This window comes from Mirounga angustirostris, unplaced genomic scaffold, assembly GCF_029215605.1.
Source record: "Mirounga angustirostris isolate CCGP_5_RB_7025 unplaced genomic scaffold, mMirAng1.0.hap1 SCAF_4, whole genome shotgun sequence".
Lineage (NCBI taxonomy): Eukaryota > Metazoa > Chordata > Mammalia > Carnivora > Phocidae > Mirounga > Mirounga angustirostris.
In genome coordinates, this window is record NW_026991712.1 from 77,541,825 (window position 1) to 77,565,628 (window position 23,804).

A 23,804-nucleotide genomic window follows, 5' to 3' on the forward strand; every position below is an offset into this window, starting at 1 on the left:
TGCAATTGCTGGGTCATAGGGTAGCTCTATTTTCAACTTTTTGAGGAACCTCCATACTGTTTTCCACACTGGCTGCACCAGCCTGCATTCCCACCAACAGTGTAGGAGGGTTCCCCTTTCTCCACATCCTCGCCAACATCTGTCGTTTCCTGACTTGTTAATTTTAGCCATTCTGACTGGTGTGAGGTGGTATGTCATTGAGGTTTTGATTTGGATTTCCCTGATGTCGAGCGATGTTGAACACTTTTTCATGTGTCTGTTGGCCATTTGGATGTCTTCATTGGAAAAATGTCTGTTCATGTCTTCTGCCCATGTCTTGATTGGATTATTTGTTCTTTGAGTGTTGATTTAGATAAGTTCTTTATAGATTTTGGATACGAGCCCTTTATCTGATATGTCACTTGCAAATATCTTCTCCCATTCTGTCGGTTGTCTTTTGGTTTTGTTGACTGTTTCTTTTGCTGTGCAAAAGCTTTTTATCTTGGTGAAGTCCCAATAGTTCATTTTTGCCCTTGCTTCCCTTGCCTTTGGCGATGTTTCTAGGAAGAAGTTGCTGCGGCTGAGGTCGAAGAGGCCTGTGTTCTCCTCTAGGATTTTGATGGACTCCTGTCTCACCTTTAGGTCTTTCAACCATTTGGAGTCTATTTTTGTGTGTGGTGTAAGGAAATGGTCCAGTTTCATTCTTCTGCATGTGGCTGTCCAATTTTCCCAACACCATTTGTTGAAGAGACTGTCTTTTTTCCATTAGACATTCTTTCCTGCTTTGTCCAAAATTAGTTGACCATAGGGTTGAGGGTCCATTTCTGGGCTCTCTATTCTGTTCCATTGATCTATGTGTCTGTTTTTGTGCCAGTACCATACAGTCTTGATGGTTACAGCTTTGTAATAGAGCTTGAAGTCCGGAATTGTGACGCCATCAGCTTTGCTTTTCTTTTTCAATATTCCTCTGGCTATTCAGGGTCTTTTCTGGTTCCATACAAATTTTAGGATTATTTGTTCCATTTCTTTGTAAAAAGTGGATGGTATTTTGATAGGGATTGCATTAAATGTGTAGATTGCTCTAGGTGGCATTGACATCTTCACAATATTTGTTTTTCCAATCCCATGAGCATGGAACATTTTTCCATTTCTTTGTGTCTTCCTCAATTTCTTTCACGAGTATTTTATAGTTTTCTGAGAACAAATTCTTTGCGTCTTTGGTTAGATTTATTCCTAGTTATCTTATGGTTTTGGATGCAATTGTAAATGGGATCGACTCCTCAATTTCTCTTTCTTCTGTCTTGTTGTTGGTGTATAGAAATGCCACTGATTTCATATCCTGCCACTTTACTGAATTCCTGTATGAGTTCTAGCAGTTTTAGGGTGGAGTCTTTTGGTACTTTTTGTTTCTAACAGATAAATGTACCTTCATTGATTACCAGAAACTGTTTGCAAAATAGAGTTTTTTAATGTCATTGATTAGAATAAATTTCCTTAGAGTTTGAGGGCACTTACTGAAGGAACAGGCTCATTTCCTTTCTCTAAGTGTTAATACTTTCTTTTCTAAGATTTTTAAATTTTATTTATTTGAGAGAGAGAGCATGAGCAGGGGGGAAGGGGAGCGGCAGGAAAGGGGGAAGCAGACTCCCCATGAGCAGGGAGCCTGACACAGGGCTAGATCCCAGGACCCTGAGATCCCAGGATCCTGAGCTCACCACCTGAGCTGAAGGCAGATGCTTAACCTACAAAGCCACCCACGCGCCCCTCTAAGTGTTAATACTTCCATTTGCAAACCTACCCAGATTGTTTCACCCAACTGGTATGGGCACATGTTATTGGATAAGATTTTTCATTGATGGTTTGTAATTTAAGCCAGCTATCAGAATCTGAAACAAAAGCTTTTCCCACAACACCATCTCCAATCCTTTCTTTATTCCTTAACCTCTTTATACCACCAAACTTAGAAAAAGTAATTAGCAGCTAATTAAATGCATACTTTACTATTTTACTCCCTAATTTATAGCTGACTGGTTTGAAACTCTTTGGCACTTCTTTGCTTCTCCTGGCAGTATTGATAGAAATAATTAAAAAATAGAAATAAAATTTAAAAATAAAATAAAATAAATGCAGTGCTGTTTTTGCACACCAGGTGGCCATGTATTTCTAAAGTGGGGATTCCAGGTAATTACAACACATCTCTCACACTCTGAATATTCCAGTTGTACAGTGTTCAGAAAAGATTGTTTCTCCATTTAGTGGGTGAATGGCACTTACAAGATAACTGAGCTCAAATGTTAATCATTGTTCTTTTTATTCCCCTTTTCTTGTTTACATGTTTATATAGCTTCCACATTTTCCTTTCTGATATCCCATCTAGGGAAAGTGGTAGGGGAAGAGCTAGGCAATTCAGCTTGAATTGAGCCCTGAAAATCAAACCTCTCTCTGAGAGATGGAAATGTTCTAACTCTTATAGTTTCTTTAGATTACCTGAAGATGATTAGAAAATAGCTCACAGGAAAACAAAACAAAACAGAAAACTAAGACGGTGACATTTAAGAAAATCTTGAATGTTGGCAGTCTATCTCTAAATGTCCCTTCAGAGGGGTAAACTCTGTACTCTACACATATGGATAAGCCTTCACTTTAGGCAGCGTGTCAGAGGAAACCAGAAGCCTAAATGACGTAACTGATTTTTCCTCTGATTAACACCACCACAAATAGCACTGAGTAGGCTGGGGTCAATGTGCTTACTCCAGATGAGTGACTTTCTAGCAGCATCAGAGGAAAATAAACGACTGAGAAACCAAGGAACCTATTAACTATGGAAGAAAATCCTCTTACATTATTTTTAAAAGACACATAAGATGCACAGAATATGACCAGCTTTTGAAATACAATGGAATGCATCAATACAGACTCTGGTCTTTGGAAGGTGGCCTGGAGAGCCTACTGCTTTGGTGGTTAATTAGCAATTGTCTATGATGGTTTCAAGCTTTGGATAAAATTGATCCCAAGCTTTAATAACTAAATTTCTTATAGGTTTCTGTATTGTCAGCAACTTTCCCACCTAAAATGTGAGTTTACCTTTCCAGGATATATAGTATTTTCAAAAATTTTCTTTTTCAGGCAGTTTCTAAAATGTATATGAAGTTACTATGATGACCTTTTCTTAAGAACTCACAAAAATCCTTGGGGCGCCTGAGTGGCTCAGTTGGTTAAGCAGCCGACTCTTGGTCTCAGCTCAGGTCTTGATCTCAGGGTCGTGAGTTCAAGCCCCACGTTGGGCTCCATGCTGGGCATTGGGCTCCACACCGGGCATAGAGTCTACTTAAAGAAAACCCTCAAACTCACAAAAATTCTTTTCTGAAATCTGTTATATGATTCCTAGGAGCCACTCTCATTATAAAGCGTGGGTTTATAACATTTATATTTTCAAAGAGATAAAACATCATTGGTTGTTGACTCACAACATTGCTAGGGCATATATTTCAGCATGACTTTCCTACATGATTTGAGTCAGAGAATTAATGTGATGGTGAAAACTAATACCTTCAGATCATGCCAGGATTATTCTAGCTAGTCCTCTGGTTCCTAGATAACACAATTCCTTTGTTCACTAGCTCCTGTGTGTCCCGTACTGTGCTAACTGATCTTGAAAAGAGAAGCTACCTCATAACCTATAGACAGAGCAAATGAATCTATGAAAACCACTTGACTTTGACACTGTATTTTTTATTGACTCAGCTGCCCAACGCCAGGATGTGATGGAAGTGGCCACGTCACAGGAAACTATGCTTCCCATCGCAGGTATCTTACAACCTACAACATCTTATTCTAACGTAAATACTTATTCTCACCCATTCTAGGAAGATATTATCTGGATCCAGAATTGAAGACTGAGTTAGTTCGGGTTTTGTTTTGTTTTGTTTTGTTTTGTTTTGTTTTGTTTTGTTTTGTTTTGTTTTGTTTTGTTTTGTTTTCCAGAAGTAAAGCTAAGTTAAATCTGCTGGCTTTTTATGTATATGGTATAGAAATCATGATTTTGGGCTAAAAATAATGTTCTGATCCTATTGTGCAGGTTATAAACCAAAAGCTAGAGTTTATGTCAGGGCTTTGGTTCTGTCTAGCTTTAGGACTCAAGTGAAACCAAGGTAAGATAGTAGAGTGACCTGGGTTGACCATTCACCTTGTGGAATGTGGCAGCCTCTTCCCTGGGCAAATACCAGGTCAAGGTGCTAAACACTGCAAAAAAGCTGTATTTAATCTTTCCAGTTCCCTTCTTCATTGATGTGATTTGCTTTCCCTTTGGGCACCAGTTTAGACCTTTAAGCCACCACCCCTTGGTGTGCAATGGAAATGGACTCCGAATCAGTAATCATTGTATTACTGAATTCTAGAGTTGGGGAGTCTCATTGGGTTAAAGCTCTTTATTTGATAAAATAGCAAACCTGAGTCTATGAGGAAAAATTGAGGTGTCCACAAGCTGACAGTGGTTAGAGTAGCAAAGCCCGATTCAAACCTAGTTATATTTTTCCCAATCCCCAGTCACCAGTAAATTTAGCATATGTTCACAAACTCAAGATGCCGTTTGAGTTGGATCTGTATATGTCAGGGTTGTGTGTTTTGTTTTTGTTTTTCTCATCCCTCTTTAGTGTTTCTGGATGTCCTTTAGCAGATAAGACTCTTAAATCCCTCATGGCTGCTAACTCTCAGGAGCTTAAGTAAGTATTGGAATCATGACCTCCTAGCTCTTCATTCACTGTGTTAGGACTCCCCTTATTCCAGACCCATGTGGGTTTTCACTAACAAGTAGTAAATCATGACTAACTAAATTATAACGAATACATTCTTTCACCACAAAGTCCAAATGACTAAAAACAACTCATTGTAACTTAATTTAGTTCATTTGCTTGCTTTGGGGATTTTTTTTTCTTTTATAATATTTTTTAAAGTAACAATAGAATAGTTAAACATAATACTTTTTTCTGCTGATTTCAGATTTATACACTAAATCAGACCTATGAAGGTGTGGCAAAGCACTTTCATCATCTAATCTTAAGTAAACTGCATAACATTTTACCTTATGGGAATTTTGAATCATATGCCTGTCTTTCAATTCCAGGACCTAGACACAATTTTGGCTCATTTCAACCTAGGATCTCAAAGCCACATGTTTATTAATTTTTAGTTATGATTTTATTTTTCCTATTCTTCTCTTCTTTTATTCCAAATTTCTCACTTGTTTTTTTCCCCCACATCTTGTTATATTACATATAGAATAATAAAAAGTTATAATCTACCTTATGCCCTTTAAAATATAATAGGGCATAAATTTAGAAAAGATAAGCAATAACTTTAAACAAAATTAATGAAACTTATCTGCAATAATAATCTTAAGAAAAATGAGTGTTACTAAGTCTAATGATAAAACAATATTTGTATAAGTAGTAGAATCAACATTTGATGTCTAAATCACAAGTAAAAATTCTTTACTTAAAAATTACAAAGAATGAATTTATGAAAGAAGATGTGAATGTGATATTAAGCAGATATAAAACTTGGGAATGTTAATACCAGAAATAGTAAAGGGAACTATGAAACATGCAGCTTTTCTCATATTCAATATGAGAAATAATAATGTACATTTGATTGTGTCAGTATAGATTCTAGAAATCATGCTATAGATTGCCATTTTTCTAGACTGAAATGTAAGAATATTAGGTTGAGACATGACTGACAGATTGAAAATAGAGGAGTGCCAGGCATTCTTAATCGGACTTACTACCTTACTTACTCAGTATTTATTATTCAATCTTACTCAATTGTTCTAAACTTGTACATTTCTGTATCTTAATAATAGCTATTGGTTCTCTTAAGTAGTTTCTCTAAACACTATTTCTAGGAAAAAAGTGTTGATAACACATTGAAAACATGTAGATTGAGAAGTTCTATAGCAATATTCAGTATTTACATGTTTTATACAGCCATCTGATAAGTAACATCTTTAGTTTTTTTCTATAAAAAAAGAAAAAGACATTTATTGACCTCTTCTTTAGATATTCAGTTTTTACTTTCAAGTGTATTTTGAAGCCTATTCCTACTCAGCATTCCAAGTAGAATTGGACTCCCCTTCCTCTTTTCCCCTTTTCATTCCAAATTTAGTGGTTGATTGTTGATAATAGCTATGGGTAGATTTTCCAAAAGGCCATTTAAGTTGGGCCACGAGGCAGAACAGACCAGGTGCAAATGACTTAGGTTCTTTGGCAATTATATTAATGTGCCAAGTCTCTGGAGCTCACACATACCACTCTTGTTCATCTGAATTTAATGGATTATTGTGGTAGTGGAGCAAATCAGAGAAAATAAATTATGTACAAAAACAATTTGGAAAACTTTTTTTCTTAAGCAAAAAAGCGAAACTTTGCATGATGTAGACAGAAGGCCAGCAGTAGGTTGTGGGCCGAATTACAGGTTCCTTCCGAAATAAAGTTTAAAAAAAAGAAAAAAAGAAGGTAGAATAAAAGCTAACACATTGTCTGCTAAGCATCACCCAGGAGATACATATCTTAACATTTTCTTTAAAAATGTATTCCTAGCCAAAAATTCATTATATTTAAGGAAAAAGAATCCCACAGAAAGCAACTCATTGTGTTTCATTCTGTTTGAATGTGTCATGATCCCCCTCCCTCCACTACAACCATGCGGCCCATGCACTCCGTTTTCCAGGTGTCCAACCCCCGGGTGTGATGGTTCAGGGCACGTGACTGGAAACTATGCTTCCCACAGAAGGTAAGATCGATTTCGTTTCTGAAGTAGGGAATCAGAATGTCCATAGCAATGGCCAGTGAGATCACATGGTTTGGTTTTGTTCCTTGTTGTCTGCATATTTAGTTTGTCCGGCTGCCCTCGTGCCAGGAAAGGTAGTGTCAGAATGACTCCTACAAAGGAAGAAAAAGAAGACCCTGAACTCAAGTGAGTGTGGTAGTTAAGGTGTGGCAGTTGAAGGGTGGCCAGATGTAGTCTGTTGGTCAAATGGGCGGGATGTTGGTTGGGATGCAACTGAGCATTGATTGAGGTTGGGGGGAGGCACTCTATTAGACGCAAGGACCCTGAAGCAGCGGTCAGAGGGTTTGAAAGCTTGAGAAAATTATCTTATTCCTAGCTATGTGTACACAGTACTTTGATAATGCAAAAAAAAAAAAAAAAGTAAGTTCATACTTTTTCCAATTGTTTAAAAGAAAACAGCATGGTAGAAGTACAAGCATGACAAATATGGCAGCATTTCCCCCCAAAACCTGAAATCTTATCTTAAATTTCGTGCTCTACAACATTTCTAATGCATTGTTGAGACATTTAAAAACCAACATTCCGGTGCTATGGACAATGCGCTGTGTAATGTAGGGCAAAGCGGTTAACATTTTACACCCGTGGTCTTTGGTTGGAGGCAGCATAGAGCAGCTTATGTGGTTGACTCTAGAGCCAAAAAGTGTGGGTGTGGACTTGACTCCACTTCTTGTAAAATGGGTGGCAAGTTACCTAAGCTCTATAAGCCTCATTTTCCTGACCTAGAAAATGGGACAGTAACTCTCTGTGCCCAGTGGGTTTGCAGTGAAGATTCCAGTGGGTTTGCAGGGAAGCAAACCTTGCTTCGGTCAGGCTTGTGGACCACTATTTCTGCTAATACAATGCTGTTTCGCTGGTTGTAGGGGCATTTTAAAAAACCCTTTAATTCCATCACTTGCCATCTGTATCATATGGAATTGCCACTGCCTTCTTATTCACCTACTTATAGCACTTCATGTGAGTTATCTAGGGTCTCCCAGCTGGTAATGTCTCTGCTGTATCTCTCTAGATGTCCTGTGATAGGGTGTGACGGCCAAGGTCACATATCAGGTAAATACACGTCCCACCGCACAGCTTCTGGCTGTCCCCTGGCTGCCAAGAGACAGAAGGAGAATCCTCTCAATGGGGCCCCCCTCTCCTGGAAACTGAACAAACAAGAGCTACCACACTGTCCCTTGCCAGGCTGCAATGGGCTGGGCCATGTAAATAATGTTTTTGTCACCCACAGAAGGTAACATTTGTTTTCTGCCTTTTGTTGTGTTGTTGTTGTTGTGATTGTGTGTCACCTCAATGGCTTTGGGTTGAAGGGGGAATCCCTCCTTGAGTTCATTAATCATAGCACTTTAGATGGTGCAGTGAGTCTTGCCAGATAGATGTTTCACTCCTTTGAAGAATGAAAAATGCTATTTCCTCTGTTTCTGAAAATTTGCTACATAGTTTTTAAGTGCTGTAGAAACTGCATTTTTTTTTGTATTCTCAAATTTGCTTATGCTGCTATTTTTTAATGGTTTAGTCTTTTAATGGTTCACTTCAATTTCAAGTGGTGATATTTACTCTATTATGTAGTGTAATTGTAAACTTTCTCTTTACATATTTATGTCCCTCCCTCTTGTGAACTGGCTCAATTTCAGGCCAAATTGTAGTTATTTTGCTGCTGGGGAGATGTGACTCATCCCCAGCAGCCAGAAAGAGAATGACACAGTGACTACTAAGTATACGACAGGATGAGAGAGATTTAGAAAACCCTTTATAGTTCCACAATGACTTAATTCCTTTATCACTGAGTGTCGTGGATTTCAATGGAGTCCTTTGTTGGGAACACTGATCTTAGTCCAGCTTTTTGGTTCACATTCTACCTAAAGAAAAGGCGCAAGAAGATTCACTATACACTTCTCCAATCAAGGAGGACCTTTCTAGTCCTCTGGCCCCTGTGCATGATGCAGATTTAAAATCCAATGAAGCTTTAGTGAGCCCTGATGCTTTGCTTATGAGCAGTATGCAAACTGAGCAAAGCTGGGGCATTCTATATTTTGTTTGGTTTTGAAGATACATGTCAATGGTATCAGAAAATTAAGCCTTCCAGGAATTGCTGTTTTAAGTGGATATAAAGCTGCATCTGCTAATCGAGAAAACCTACCTTTTTTTTAAAGATTTTATTTATTTATTTGACGAAGAGACACACAGCGAGAGATGGAACACAAGCAGGGGGAGTGGGAGAGGGAGAAGCAGGCTTCCCGCTGAGCAGGGAGCCCGATGCAGGGCTCGATCCCAGGACCCTGGGATCATGACCTGAGCTGAAGGCAGACGCTTAACGACTGAGCCACCTAGGCGCCCCAAAACCTACATTTTCTTAAGTGGTTTATTTTTTTATTTTCCAATACATGGTCAGGTTCACAATAGCTAACATTGTTTCATTCTGAGTTTGAATCTCATTTCATATTTGGGAGCGACAGTCACAAATCAAGTGTGCCTAATGGCATATTAACTGCACAGTAGCTTGACTTCCTTATCGTGGAGTAATATCCATGTTAACACTGATAATAAAATGTTAATGCTGTACTATGGTGAGCACATCCCTCAGTCAGCAACAACAGAATTATCTTTAAAAATCATGAAGTTTTAAATGATGACACTAAGGCTTGGTGAGGAGAGGGAGCAACAGGGGCTCTGACTCGCGGTGGAAGAGTAATTAATTGGTAGAGCCACTTCAGGAAGCAAAGTGCCTTCAAGGAGTCCAGGTGAAAAAGAGCAAATGGACATGCCCAGCCGCCCAGACCCTGAGCTGTTAGGCTGATGCCTCAGAGAGTCTCCTGCACCCTGGAGCCCAGAGACATGTCTGAGAATGTCTGTGGTAGACTTGTTCTGTGAAGCCCAGACTGGGAACAACCCACATGCCTACTAAGTCAAGCACCCAAGTAGACCGTGGTATCTGCATACAGGGGACTGCCACGCACCGGTGACAATGAAGATGTGTCCTGGGCTGATTTTAGAACACAGTGCTGAGCGGAAGAAATTGTGGGTGGCATGCTTCTGTTTCCAGAAAGTTAAAAACAAGTAGCAATATTGCATTTAAAAAGCTAGGGAATCGTTAACCTACAATTCAAGGCAATGGTTATATGTCTGGGGGCAAGAGAGGCAACTGTTGAAGGCACGGGGAGCTTCAAACATGTTCATGTTTGAAGGTAAAAGGTATTCACCTTGAGAGTATTCTTTAAACTGCAAATACACACTGTATGTATCTAGGTACATATTACCTGTTTCATAATAAAAAGAAAATTATGAGTTCAAAAGTTAGGCTTCAACATTAATGCCAAGATATTATCCTCTAGGAGAAAGAAAATAATTACATGTTAAAACAAGTGAATAATTCAGATTTCACTGTTCTTCACTAGAGAGTTCTCTTGCTACTTGAAAGATTTAAGAAACTGAATTTACTTTGGGGTATTCTCTTTAAGGTGGAATGCTTCTCTCTGCTATATATAGACTGTAGTGAAATAATGTAATAGAGTGCCTAGCTTATAGCCTGGCACATAATGGTGTCTGACCCAGACTATTTCCTTTCCCGTTCATAAAAAATTATATTAACATATGTGTATATATGCAATAATTCATTAATAATTCATTAAAGTAGGAATGACTTATGCTAAAATAGCATGATTTGACCTGTGATACACTTTTATATAATTCTGCGTTTTGCCCCTCAAATCCCCGAGGTTGTTTGGTACTCTTTCCCATCCCTCACAATAGCTAACATCTATTCAGGGCACGCTCTGTTCCAGTAGAGAGCACTGTTCTAAGTACCTTAGGTGGTTTATTCCTTTAATCCTTTACAAAACCCTGTGAGCTACTGAGGTAGTACAATTATCCCCCTTTGACAGAAAAGGACAAGCACAGGGAAGTTCAGGAATTGCCCTTCCACACAGCGTTGGGACAGCAGAGCCCCTGTTGTGAGCTCCGTATCATCTTCATCCTTGGTTTTCAGTGGATATTTCTGTGTGCCAGCCTCACAGTCTTTCCCCAGCCATTCCCTGTAAGGTCAATTTTGTAATTTTTCTCACTGTAACATGCAGCAAAACGGGAATAATTACAAAACTTACCTTAGAGGATGGTTGAGAACAATCTGATCCATGCATTTACCTCAGCATAATATTTACAGACTAATTATTTTAAAACCGTGCTTTAAGTCTTGCATGACAAACTTCTACTTTGAAAAAATAGCAGTCTGAGAAGACAAATGCTTTTATATTAAAACACATCGACACACAGACACACACACAAACACGCACACACACAAGATGGATGTTGTAGCTTGGGACTAGAACTTCTATGACAAATAGACCTCATTTAGTGCTGTGCCATAACTATCATTTTTTGAGGTTTTTTTGATGTTTTTAATATAAACAGTGATGTCCATGTAAATTGTATCATCTGCTATTTCACTTTAACAAGGCAGATGAAGATACGGTTTAAAATTGCCATGATATGAGATAAAATTGCAAATTGGTCAAAAGCATAAGACATTTTTTCCTGCCTCTGCAATACGGAGCCCAAACCTTGACAGTGACACCCCAGCCAACCTCCCCCTTTTCTTAAGCAGCAGATTGAAGCCCCATGGAGAATGTGACCATCCTCAAAAGGAAAAATGACTTTTTATAATATTTTCCCACCCCATTTTTTTTAAATTTAAGATTTGTTTTATACCCTGGAAGATGTAACTACATTAGAAGATATAAACTATCAAGTGACATTGTGAAACCATACCCTCACTTTCATAACTTAACTATATCCTTAGGTTCTAAGTCACACAGCTGTGCACACTTCCTTAACTCTCCTCACCACTGTGTTACAACTGGACATTTATTGCCTTGTTGTTGGAATAAAGCTGATTGTTTAGAGGACAGAGTCGGGAAGGTCTGCTGAGCTATTAATAGCCACTACCATTATGTGACAAGTGGACTTACTACAGGTTACTTTTTTTTTTTTAATTTTTTTTTGCTTTATTTGAGAGAAAGTGAATGTTGGAGGGATAGGGAGGGGCGGGGAAAAAGAGGGAGTAGGAGAGGGAGAGAGAGAATCCCAAGCAGCCTCCCCACTGAGTGTGGAGCCCATGTGGGGCTCGATCCCACAGCCCTGAGATCATGATCTGATCTGAAGTCAAGAGTTGGATACTTAACCAACTGAGCCACCCAGGCGCCCCACTACAGGTCACCTTTAAAATCCAGCTTACCAACTAAATATTAATTCTGTTCATGACCGTTTTCTGAGAGCACAATACGTGACATAAAATAAGACAGACTTGGGCAAACTTTTCAGAAAAAGAGAAAAGATAATGAAGCTTATATAGGCCACACTTTACAGTGAAGCTTACAAAATAGGAAAATCCGGTTCACTGTTCTCATTGTGCTTTTTCATTATTTTCTTTTCCTGTGTTAAATATTTCTTTTTTTTTTTTTTTAAGATTTTATTTATTTGACAGAGAGACACAGCAAGAGAGGGAACACAAGCAGGGGGAGTGGGAGAGGGAGAAGCAGGCTTCCCGTGGAGCAGGGAGCCCGATGCGGGGCTCGATCCCAGGACCCTGTGATCATGACCTGAGCCGAAGGCAGACGCTTAACAACTGAGCCACCCAGGCGCCCCCTGTGTTAAATATTTCATAATTTATCAAATTTTGGCAAACCACATAGCCTTCTTTTTTTTTTTTAAGATTTTATCTATTTATTTGAGACAGAGAGAATGAGAGACAGAGAGCATGAGAGGGAGGAGAGTCAGAGGGAGAAGCAGACTCCCTGCCAAGCAGGGAGCCCGATGCGGGACTCGATCCCGGGACTCCGGGATCATGACCTGAGCCGAAGGCAGTCGCTTAACCAACTGAGCCACCCAGGCGCCCCTAGCCTTCTTTTTCTATGTAGCATTACATATCTATTATTTTTTAGATTTCATATAATCTTCATATAGAATAACTTTGAATTCACTTAAAAATACATTCATGGAGCGCCTGGGTGGCACAGTTGGTTAAGCGACTGACTCTTGGTTTCAGCTCAGGTCATGATTTCAGGGTCATTAGTTCAGGCCCCACATCTGGCTCCATGCTCAGCAGGGAGTCAGCTTGGGATTCTCTATCTCCCTCTGCCTCTGCCTCTGCCCCTCCCCCCACTGAAATAAATAAATAAATCTTTAAAAAAAACATATTAATGTAGCAAACATTTATTAACAGCCATTCTTTAGAAATATTTCTTTTCACTTTGCCAAGTGTCCTAATGTTTGAATTGAAAATGATTATTTCGTACATGAATTGCAACCAAATTTCTGTGGGAAAAAATATTCTAAGTGGCTGATTGTGACAATTTTTAACATTATTTGAAAATTGTATTTCCAAAAATACAACAAAATTGCAAAAGAATGAATGGTTGCTTAGAACAACAAAATCATCCCATCATGTACTACAGCAAACAAGTTTTGTTCAGTGTTGTCATTATCATTTTGGTGCAATTTAAATAAAACAGATGACATTAAAGAAAGGAAGCACAGCTGAAGAATACAGAAATTAAGGAAAAGATGTAAATCCTGCTGCAATACAATACACCGCCCACAGAGAGCGCATCTGAATATATTTATAGTGGTTCCTTTCAGAGTAGAGATTTTTTTTAATAAAAAATAATGTTTTAAAAGTTAGAGAATAAATTAGAAATGTCCCCACGCCCAAACAGTATGCGATATACCTGTTTATTTTTATTATTTTGGGCTTGTATTATTTGGGGTCATATTATTTTGGATTTGTATTAATTTGAGTCATTCTGTAAAGACCAGACTACAGTACGTAAAAAACAGGAAGAACTAGATTCTGCTTTATTATTCATGGAATTTTGACTAATTTGGAACAATTCTTAATCGTAATATATATGTACCATTTTGCGTTTACAGAAAACAAAGTAACCACTCCTAAAAAAAGGCATTGTATGAATGCAGAATAGTAACATTTTAACAAAATTAATTATATGATAGTATCAGCAATAACTATTTGAATTTTGATTTAAAGACCAAAAACACAAAACATAATTACACTATCTGAGGGCCTTTGCTTTCATGTTCATAAATATTACATGTTATTTCTACAAAGAGACTGCAGATTATAACGTAATTAGTAGACAAAGACCTAGTAAGTGGTGAATACAAAACTTTAATTTTTGAAAGAAGTAACATGTGTTAAAAAAAGAAGTAATATGTATTTCACACATTGGTATAATTTCTATCCTTACAGCTTATCTGGATGTCCTCTAAATGCACAAGCCATCAAAAAGGGCAAGGTCTCAGAAGAACTAATGACCATCAAGCTCAAAGCAACAGGCGGTAAGATCACAGGGCGGCTGCCTTCAGCTCAGGTCATGATCCTGGGGTCCTGGGATTGAGCCCCGCATCAGGCTCCTTGCTCAGTGGGGAGACTGCTTCTCCCCTGCCTGCCATTCTCCCTGCTTGTGCTTGCTGTCTCTCTCTCTCGCTCTCTCTGTGTCAAATAAATAAATAATATCTTTAAAACAAAAACAAAAACAAAACAAAAAAAAGATCACAGGGCTAGAGGCTGCCATCCCCACCAAGGTCTCAGCCGTAGCTCCCCAAAGCGTTCGCATGCCTAATTATTCTTTATATGGGAAGTGCAATTTTAATATACAAGATGGATGCTTTCCTTGAATTTGAACTAAAACTATAACTTCATCTAAAAAACAATTTCTTGGGTTTTTTTCTTTCCTTTTTCATAAGTATCTCTAACACAGAAAATCAAGCATTGCTATTTGAAGGATTAAGACACACTGGCTGAACTTTTATCCTTTGGTCCTCAAAATGACAGCTTTTGCATGAGCATGTGTATGTGTTGGGGAGGGGGGTTTCCTGGTGTAAACCTTCTATCAAATTTCAAGAAATACAGTTTTTGGCTTCTGTCTTTGACTCCTTAAATTTTGTTCCATCCTGAAAATATTTTTGTGGTGAATCTGGATGATTTAAATTTATACCTATATTTCCCTAGGTCAATGCCTTATAGAAGTTAATAGATGCAGTTTCTGAGCTCTATCTTCGGATCCTCCAATTTTCCTTTGATTCTTGAGTGCTTTTCCTAAGATTTCTCATGAATATCATCTCAGGCACATGTTGTTTCCTTAGATCATCATTCTAAAGTGTCTAGAAACAATGGCAAAGCATTGTTTTGCTTTGGAGATTGATTTGATGGTGTCTTTGGCACATAACTGGAATGGAGTAACTGTTTTTACTTTATTTCTTTGAAAGCATTGCCCAATCTTTTTAATTTGCCTATGATTTTTTTTCAAAAGAAGATATGCAGTATCTGAGCGAGGGAAGCACTTTTGAGCTTCCTACTATTTCCCTTCTGAGGCTTTCATCTGTCAGATGCATTATCTAAAGTGGCCCCTTAGGGGTCTGCTCTCCCTCATGGGGCCACCACTAAGAGGTGAGGGGGGTCAATTTGCCTGTGGAGGAGGAATAAAAGCTCGGGAGGTTAGGGACTCTGCTGGACATTCTTTCCAACATTTAGATGCTCAGTAAAAGTGCTTACTCCAGATGTTTTCATTGTTCCTTGGAAATACTGCCCACTTCTCAACTGCCTTTTAGCACATTTTCTGTGAAACTGGCACAATTTAATATTTATTTATTTATTTACATGTCACCTTCTTTCAAGCAATAGTTAAATAATGGGGAGTGCAATGCTACATTTAGAAAAAGCTACTTAGAAGTTAATTCAAAAAAATGAGACAAAAGGAGATCAAAGATAAGAAAGCAAGGTGGATCAAGCCTGAGGATAATAGCAGGAATGTACCCATTTCCCAGTGGGTAAGAAGGGATCTCAGACTTGAGTCTCAGCTTTTTAGATGCCAAAGTAAAAGGAGAATATAATCACTATGAGAATCACACTGTCACTGAGTAAATTCAAAGCAAAACTTTCTCTGGAAGTGAGTGCATGAAGAAAATATTTCCTATGAGTTTTCATCATAAGAACACCAGCAACACCTTTAACAGTAAATATAATAGAAATCACAGACTGTTCCTAATAAAGATAAGATCAAGACAGTAAGCTGTCGGCACTACAGCAAATTATAGTGAAGCTTTGCAGAGTGTCAGTGAGATGTGGGCCAGGTGCACACAGCTCCACTGGGTTGCTCAAACCCCCTAGTAGATGGTTATAGTAACCTGGGAGCAGCTGGACTGCACACACATCCTTTGAAGGGTGCTTTTTAACTTGAGCATCTTCAGCTGAGCTTTCAAAGGACGTGGAGCAGCAGCAAGATGGCTGGAACTCATTGACAAGTGTCTGAAGTGTATTTATTCTAAATGCGCCAGGAAACTGGAAAATTACACGTTTTCATAATCTAAGAAGCTAGGGGCTGATGCTCATCTGAAGCCTGAGAACTTACAATGACTTGTGTGTGAAGAAAAATCCACCTGAGTTCAAGTCAGTGGTCAGTGGAGGGTCAGGGAGGACCTAAAGTCACTTGAGGTCTTCTCTAATGATGTGCCATCCCCATAGTCCCCTACCTTAAAGCTTGGACACGGCCATGTTTCCCTGGATGATTTATAAAACAAGTATAACCCCACATTCCCCAGATCCTAAGAAGAAATCAAATTGCAATAAACTATAAAGTGCATATGACTTTAAACTTCTTGGTGTGCTATATTAAGTTAAAATAGGTACAAATCATTCAGGCAATTGGTTGGATTCCATAACATGTACAAACCAGTTAAAACATGGAAGGTCGACACCAAAAATGTTTACATTTATTTTAGAAGAATCGATCTTTAGTTCTCCCTCCCTGCCATAATTAAATTGCCATGCTAATTTTTTAAAGCCATTACTGGTCCTTGATAATAAAATTAGAACATCTGTACATGAATAAATACTTGCCTTTCTGTTCTTTGTGATATAAATAAAAGTTATAATGGTTGACTTATGTATATGTTCTTATATTTAGTAGATCCTTCTAGTTCTTTCCATGTGGCAAAGTACCATGCTGTAAATATTGTGATACATTATTCTTTTCTGGATACAACTCTATTTAAAGCCCCTTATAAGTTGAGCATATCTGCTATATACAAGTATTTACATCCCTTACAAGCTTATACAGAATATAAAGTATTATTATAAATTATATAATCCCTAATTATGTATATTAGGCATAGATTTGTACCAAGTAAAGAAAGCGTATTCTTTTGCTTTTAAACAGGTACACCCTATAAAGGAACAGGGCCACTGAAATAGTTCCACTAAAATATTTAGTGGAAAGTTTATACGATTTCCTTGGTCAACAACACATGTCAAGTCTAACCCAGCACTCTATTTCTACTCTCTATTCTATTGTGTATATTTTGTCAAGGAACATCAGTGCAAACATTTAATTGATAATTTCAAAGCAGATTAAATAGCCACGAGTAAAGGTAGCATTATAATGGTTAAGAGAACATATTCTGGTACCAGAGAGCTTGTGTTTTGAATCCCAGCTCTACTGCTTACTACTTAACCTCTTCATGCCTTGGTTTTTCCATCCACAAAATGAGGTAAGAAGTGTATCTGCCTCTTGGGATCCTTAAGAGAATCAAATGGGTTCATATTTGCAAGTGCGGTGTGAAATTCAAAATCTGTGGTATCTTCTCAGTTCTACTCTGGAGGAGGCTCTTAAAGACTGTGTGGAGAGGAGGTTGACAGATAAATAGATGGACAGAAATAGACAAGGTAACGTATTCATGGAAAAAAAATTACAAAGAGATTGGCTAAAATGCCTACCCTCCCAATAAAATAAAATAGAATATCTCCCCAAATCCCAGAAATCATAACGAAAATGTTAGTTCACTTATTCATTAATTGCCTGAGAATTTATGGAGTGCCTATTATGTGTTAGATCCTGACACAATGTTTCTTTTTTGAGGTCTCATCTCATGATCATACCTTCCCCATAGGTTTCCAGGTACCTTTTGTTGTTAGGCCCCATCTTGATCAAGAGGCTTGAATGTCTGCACTAACATTGGATGCCAGGGGAATGTAATACTAACTAGAGCTCAGTACCAAGAACCTGGGCTCTCAGAGTCTTCTCACAAGCATCCATGACTTAACAGCCAAATTTAAATTTTTGATTTTCCTGCTGGAAGCTTCTGCTTCATTGCCGGAACACCAGTAGTTGTCCAGCTGCTTGAGCAAAAACAGTCTTCCTTGATTCCTCCCTTCACTCATCCCCTTCCTCCCATTCATCACAAGTACTGCAAATCCCACCAAATCTTTTATGTTGAGTCCACTTCTATTACCCTTACTTCCACTACCATGGGGCAAAGGACCATCAGATGAGCCAGGACCCCAGTGATAATCTCCTCACCTGTCTTCTGGTTTCTGCTCTGTCTCCCTCTCACCCCATTCTCTACCCAGAACTGAGTTATGCTTTTGAGAAGCCAACCAGATCACATCAACTCCCCTGCTTAAAATTCTTCACTGGCTCCCAATGCACAGAGAATAAACCCAAGCTCTTTGTGAGGTCCCCCATGACCTGTTTCCTCTCTCCCGAGGGCTTTCTTACAGTCCCGGGAGCAGAATTCCCATTCCTTTCTCATCCCAGGCTTCTGTGCTTTCTACTCCCTCCCCTGAGATGCTCATCCCAACCCAATCCCAAGCCTTTCATGTGCCTGACTTTTTACTGTATCAGTAAAGTCTCAGATTAAAAGAGGCTTCCCCAGTGAGGGTTCTCAAAGCACCCTGCTTGTTTCCTTCATAGCTCTTCATATTTTATCCGTGCTTCCTTGCTTATTGTCTTCTTCACCAGATATTATGTAAGAAAATATCATCTTCTGAAGTGGAATTTTATTGCAAAGAGACAAAAAGGAAAAACAATTTGGCAAAGAAATATAGCATTAGAAGTTTTCATTTGCAGGGTGCCTGGTGGCTCAGTCATTAAGCGTCTGCCTTCTGCTCTGGTCATGATCCCAGAGTCCTGGGATCGAGTCCCACATCGGGCTCCCCGCTCCATGGGAAGCCTGCTTCTCCCTCTCCCACTCCCCCTGTGTGTTCCCTCTCTGGCTGTGTCTCCCTGTCAAATAAATAAAATCTTTTTTTTTTTTTTAAAGAAGTTTTCATTTGCTCAAACCAGAAGAATTTCAAGTGTTGATAGCACTCAAAATACCTGTTTAATTGATAATCTATGCTCCCTGGTGTTGTCAAAAGCAAGTATTTCAATCCCACTCATCTGAGAAAAGATCCTGTTCTAGAATAATAACTAGTAAAACTTGGTGCTCAGAATGCAATGCAATTCCCTAGATACAGCCAGCCAATTCAGAATAAATCCCGTGTCCCAGATATTACACAGCCATTAGTGTGGTCCTGAGTAATTGTTTATTGTTTTCTTAGGAGCTGTGTCACACCGTTGACTCATATTCAAATTGATCAAGGTACTAAAATACCTGGATCTTAGTTGTTGGTTTGCTTTTCTTCTTTATTGAATCTCAGAGCCCTGTATTAGGTCAATCTCATGACATACTGTCTTCATTGGTGCAAGCGTAGCCCACTTAATTTAGGTAGTTAGTTACTTATAATAAAGTAGTAAGTACCCACAAAACAGCCACCTGTTTTATCAAGCTTTATGTAAACAGTCAGGGCTTACATTTTTCTTAACATGTTATTGGTAAGAGTCATCCATGCTCTTTGGCAGGCATGTGGTGTGTTTCCAAGCTGGGCTTTTGTGAATGTGTTGTGTTCATCTTGTGTGTGCCTCCTCTTGTGCACCTGCAGCCGTTTGTCTCAGGTGTGTACTTAGGAGTGGAATTGCTGGGTCACAGAGCACTGTGAAGTTCACCTTCAGGGGACAGTGAACTGTTTTCCATAGTAGTAACCACAGGGCAGTGTGAGAGGCTAGAACTCTTTCAAACAAATTGCCAATTCCCTCCTTCTTGGGGTCATGAATTCAATCCTATTAAATCCAAATGCAGAAGTTTACATTTATCCCTCTTAATTGTCATCTCTTTGGTTCAGATTCATTATTCGGGACTGTTAAACTCACCTCACGTCCTGCTTCTGTTCTCTTTAATATGAGCTAGCAGGGGCGCCTGGGTGGCTCAGTCGTTAAGCGTCTGCCTTCAGCTCAGGTCATGATCCCAGGGTCCCGGGATGGAGCCCCACATCAGGCTCCCTGCTTGGCGGGAAGCCTGGTTTTCCCTCTCCCACTCCCCATGCTTGTGTTCCTGCTCTCACTGTCTCTCTCTCTGTCAAATAAATAAATAAAATCTTTTTAAAAAAAAATAATATGAGCTACCATTCCCAGCTTTAAAAAAATACTTAAAATGCATTCATATTCCTTCTATAAAATAGTGATGGGAAATAACTCCCATTCATTGAGAACCTACTGTACGTTCAGCACTTTATAATTTACTGCATTAATTCTCACAACATAGATTTTATGCCTAATTTTATTGAAGAGGAAAATGGGGCACAAAGAAATTAAGTAAGTTGTGCAGGTTCAAGAATAAGAGTCAAGGCCAGCATTCGAACTCCGAAGCCCATGTTCCTTCTCCTAGATTGCATTTCTCCTTATCCAACTCTACACAGGGAACCCAAATTTTGTGTCCCTGGACTCTAAGCCCCCTGCCAGCACCCCAGCTCTGCCTCCAGTGATGGTTCATAAGGTCCCACACAGTTAATAAATATACAATTAATCAGCATAATTCGTGCCATAACTGTTCTTCAACACTGTGTACAAGAGGGTGCATGGGCTCTGGAATTCATTCCTAGCTCTGCTATTACTCTGGACACAGGCAGGTTATGCAGCTTCTGTCAGTGAAGAGTGTGGCCTCATTTAGCTTCTCTAGGACTCAGTGTCTTCATATGTGAAAAGGGTATACTGGAACATGCCCCATAGCGTGCAGTGAAGTTTAAATGAGAAATTATCTGCAGACATGTTTACATCATACCTGGAACATAACGGCGCTACATTAAATGGTATTACTTTTCTACTCCCTTTTCTTACAAAGGAACTCTTTAACCCACTTTTTTAGAATCTTGGATATGGATTTGGGTAAAAATTCAACATTTCAAATTAAAGTCTAATTTTCACTTAGCAAACCACAAATTTAAACATAAAGTGACTCATATTGTCACTGTCTCATATTTTCTGTTTGACTCCAATAGTCTGATTTTTTGTAGGTTTAGAGAGTGATGAAGAAATTAGGCATTTGGATGAAGAAATAAAGGAACTAAATGAATCCAACCTTAAAATTGAAGCAGATATGATGAAACTTCAGACGCAGGTAAAAACAATAACACAACAGTGTTATTGTTAAAGTGATTGCAATCATTAGTAGAAGCAAAACATTAAACTCTTAAACGTTGTGTTAAAAAATAAACTGATATCTTACAATGAATACACTGAGCATGTCTCAATGACATCCTTACTGTAAAGCTTGGATAGGTAGTCACCCTGGGCCATCATTGATTGGGAACCTGTAGGCAAAGCTACTTATGTTTTTGCCTTGGGTGCATTAAAGGCTTTAGAAGCAAATAAAGCCAATCATCCTGTGTAAGTAGAGTCCTGCAGAGCACATGGTGCATTAGAAAAATTGTCACAAGAAGGTATGAGATTAGTTAGTTTTATTCAAAATTCAAATAAACAGAGCAACTTTTCACATTTAATTTTGGAGGTTTTTCTGGATAGATTCTTTACTGAAAAAATCCAAGCAGTTTCTCAATTCTGTATTCCTCTATGTAATATGTGCCCCATCCCCTGACTAGATTTACCCAAATGGAAAATAAAAGTTCAGTCTAGGAGTTTGTTTTTTAAAAAAACACTAATAATGACTATATTGCAACAAATCAGAAGGAAAAGAATAGTGAGACAAAGCCTGGACAGAAGTTTCTTTCCCCCTTCTGTCCTATCCTGAAACTCAGGGTTTGGGGGCCTCTGGTTACTGATCTCAGAAGTCCTTACTCACAGCAGCTTCAGACAGAAGGTTTCAGTCCATCTGAAATGCAGGTTTGGTTTCCTTACCCAGAGCTTAATGTCTAGAAGGGGGAGACAGATAATAACAAAAAAGAATCATCAGTGACTAATCACACTGGATGGGACAAGGGCACAGGGCCAGATTTCAATATAAAATAGGATGGCCGGCTGGCCTCAGGAAGGACACGTGTTGTCAGAGACTTGAGAAGCTGAGGGAGGCAGTCAAACAGGTATGGGGGCAGAATGCTTCAAACAGTGAAAACCACAAGTGCAGGACCCCTAACTCTTGAGAAGGCTCAGAGTTCTGAGAAAGATCAGAGTACGCACGGCTGCAGGCAAGCGAGCAAGGGGGGAATCACAGGAGATGAGTCCCAGAGGTAACACATGGAGCACCCAGGTTGTTTTTATTCTGAATGAATGTAGAACCATTACGGGGTTTTGAGCCAATGGTTAAACCCAATCATATTTGACCCATAATCTGACTTACATTTTAAGAGACTTGTACTGGTAGCTGTGTTGAAGACAGGCCAAGAAGAGATTGCGTGGGGCCAAGCCAGGTGCAGGGTCACCCATGAGAAGGCAGTCACAGTCCCTTGGGTGGCTGGGCCCAGGGGCCAGCAGTGCAGGTGAGGACAGTGTCCATCTTGGGTGTTGTGAAGGAAGATCCCAGTGGATTTAAAGTATGAGAGACAGAGAGCCTTCAGAGATACCTCGGAGGCCTGAGTGATGTTCAAGTTGGGAAGGTGAGGACTGCGTGTGGATCAGGTTTGGGGAAAGTAGCGAAGGCTCACTCTTGAACATGCTGAGCTTGAGATAGCCACCATGTAGCCATGTGGAGATGTGGAATTTGCAACTCACAGGAGAAGTCTGGGCTAGAGATGTAGACTTGGGAATGTGATTCCAAAACTTAAAACAATGTGGCGGGTTGCAGTTTTATGGGGGGAAGTTGCAGAGTACCCACTACTTGGCAGTCAGGTTCAGCGGATGCCTTTCCTTCAGAAGCCGGCTGCTCACATTCCCAGGTTATTTCCATTTCAGATCACATCTATGGAGAGCAACCTAAAGACCATAGAGGAGGAGAACAGGCTCATAGAGCAGAACAATGAGAGCCTGCTGAAGGAGCTGGCGGGCCTGAGCCAAGCCCTCATCTCCAGCCTTGCCGACATTCAGCTCCCACAGATGGTAAGTCCAAGGCAGGGCCTTGGCTGCTCCATCGCAGCGCAGTCACCACAAGGGCTGCCCGTCAGCAGCCGCACAGGTGTGGCGCCCGCTCCGTCACGGCTGACATGCAACAACCTCCCTCACGGGGACCATGACAGATACGTACATTAAATTACATGAAGGCCAAGGGCTTTTGAAATTGCAGGAATCATTTAAAGGTGAGGGCTTATTTAAAACTTGCTTTATAATGTAATATGAAGGTCAGAGGCCAAAGCTCCCTACTAAAAGTTTATTTCCAAATAGAAAGCTTAGAAGGTTTACAGCCGTTTGTGCCGTCCACCCAATTCAAGAACTGTAAAAAAAAAAAAAAAGTGTTTTTAATTTGGCGTTAAGTAGGAAGAACACGCTTAAGTTCTCATACGGAATAAAAAAGTGAGCAACTCATCCTTATTTTCAAAATCTAAACATATATTTGAGTTTTGGCAACTATTTCAAATTCATAGATAATTAGTTCCGGTCACATTTTCATAAATGTTACAAACATTTGGAAGAGAGGCTGCATTGTTGAATGCTTTTAATTTCCTTAGAACAAGTTTTTTAAAGCTGCAAATTTTATGTATGAATGATTTAAAGAAGCAGCAATTTAATGAAAAAATATGATTGCTTTACCTGAAAGCAATAAATCCCTCAATTCACCCAATTTTGCAGCATGGAGCCCTCATCTTACCCAATTCCAAATGTGTCTCTTGACAATACAAAAAAAAAAAAATCGATAATGTAATAATAAGGAACACAAAGGACAATAAATTATTACTTTATGGCCAGTATTAAGGTAAATTATTGGATATTATT

At 39.2% G+C, this 23,804-nt stretch overlaps 1 protein-coding gene across 2 annotated transcripts in view; it reads left to right on the top strand.

Annotated features, from left to right (window-relative positions):
* ST18 (ST18 C2H2C-type zinc finger transcription factor) overlaps nucleotides 1-23,804 on the top strand; it is a 70,865-nt gene that overhangs the window by 43,239 nt on the left and 3,822 nt on the right. For both annotated transcript variants that reach the window (XM_045896565.3, XM_064588341.1), the window contains 8 exons: nucleotides 3,724-3,786; nucleotides 4,632-4,700; nucleotides 6,706-6,768; nucleotides 6,871-6,951; nucleotides 7,832-8,053; nucleotides 14,081-14,169; nucleotides 20,999-21,102; nucleotides 22,830-22,973. In XM_045896565.3, coding sequence (XP_045752521.2) covers nucleotides 3,724-3,786; nucleotides 4,632-4,700; nucleotides 6,706-6,768; nucleotides 6,871-6,951; nucleotides 7,832-8,053; nucleotides 14,081-14,169; nucleotides 20,999-21,102; nucleotides 22,830-22,973 — 835 coding nt within the window. The remainder of the gene's footprint in view (nucleotides 1-3,723; nucleotides 3,787-4,631; nucleotides 4,701-6,705; nucleotides 6,769-6,870; nucleotides 6,952-7,831; nucleotides 8,054-14,080; nucleotides 14,170-20,998; nucleotides 21,103-22,829; nucleotides 22,974-23,804) is intronic.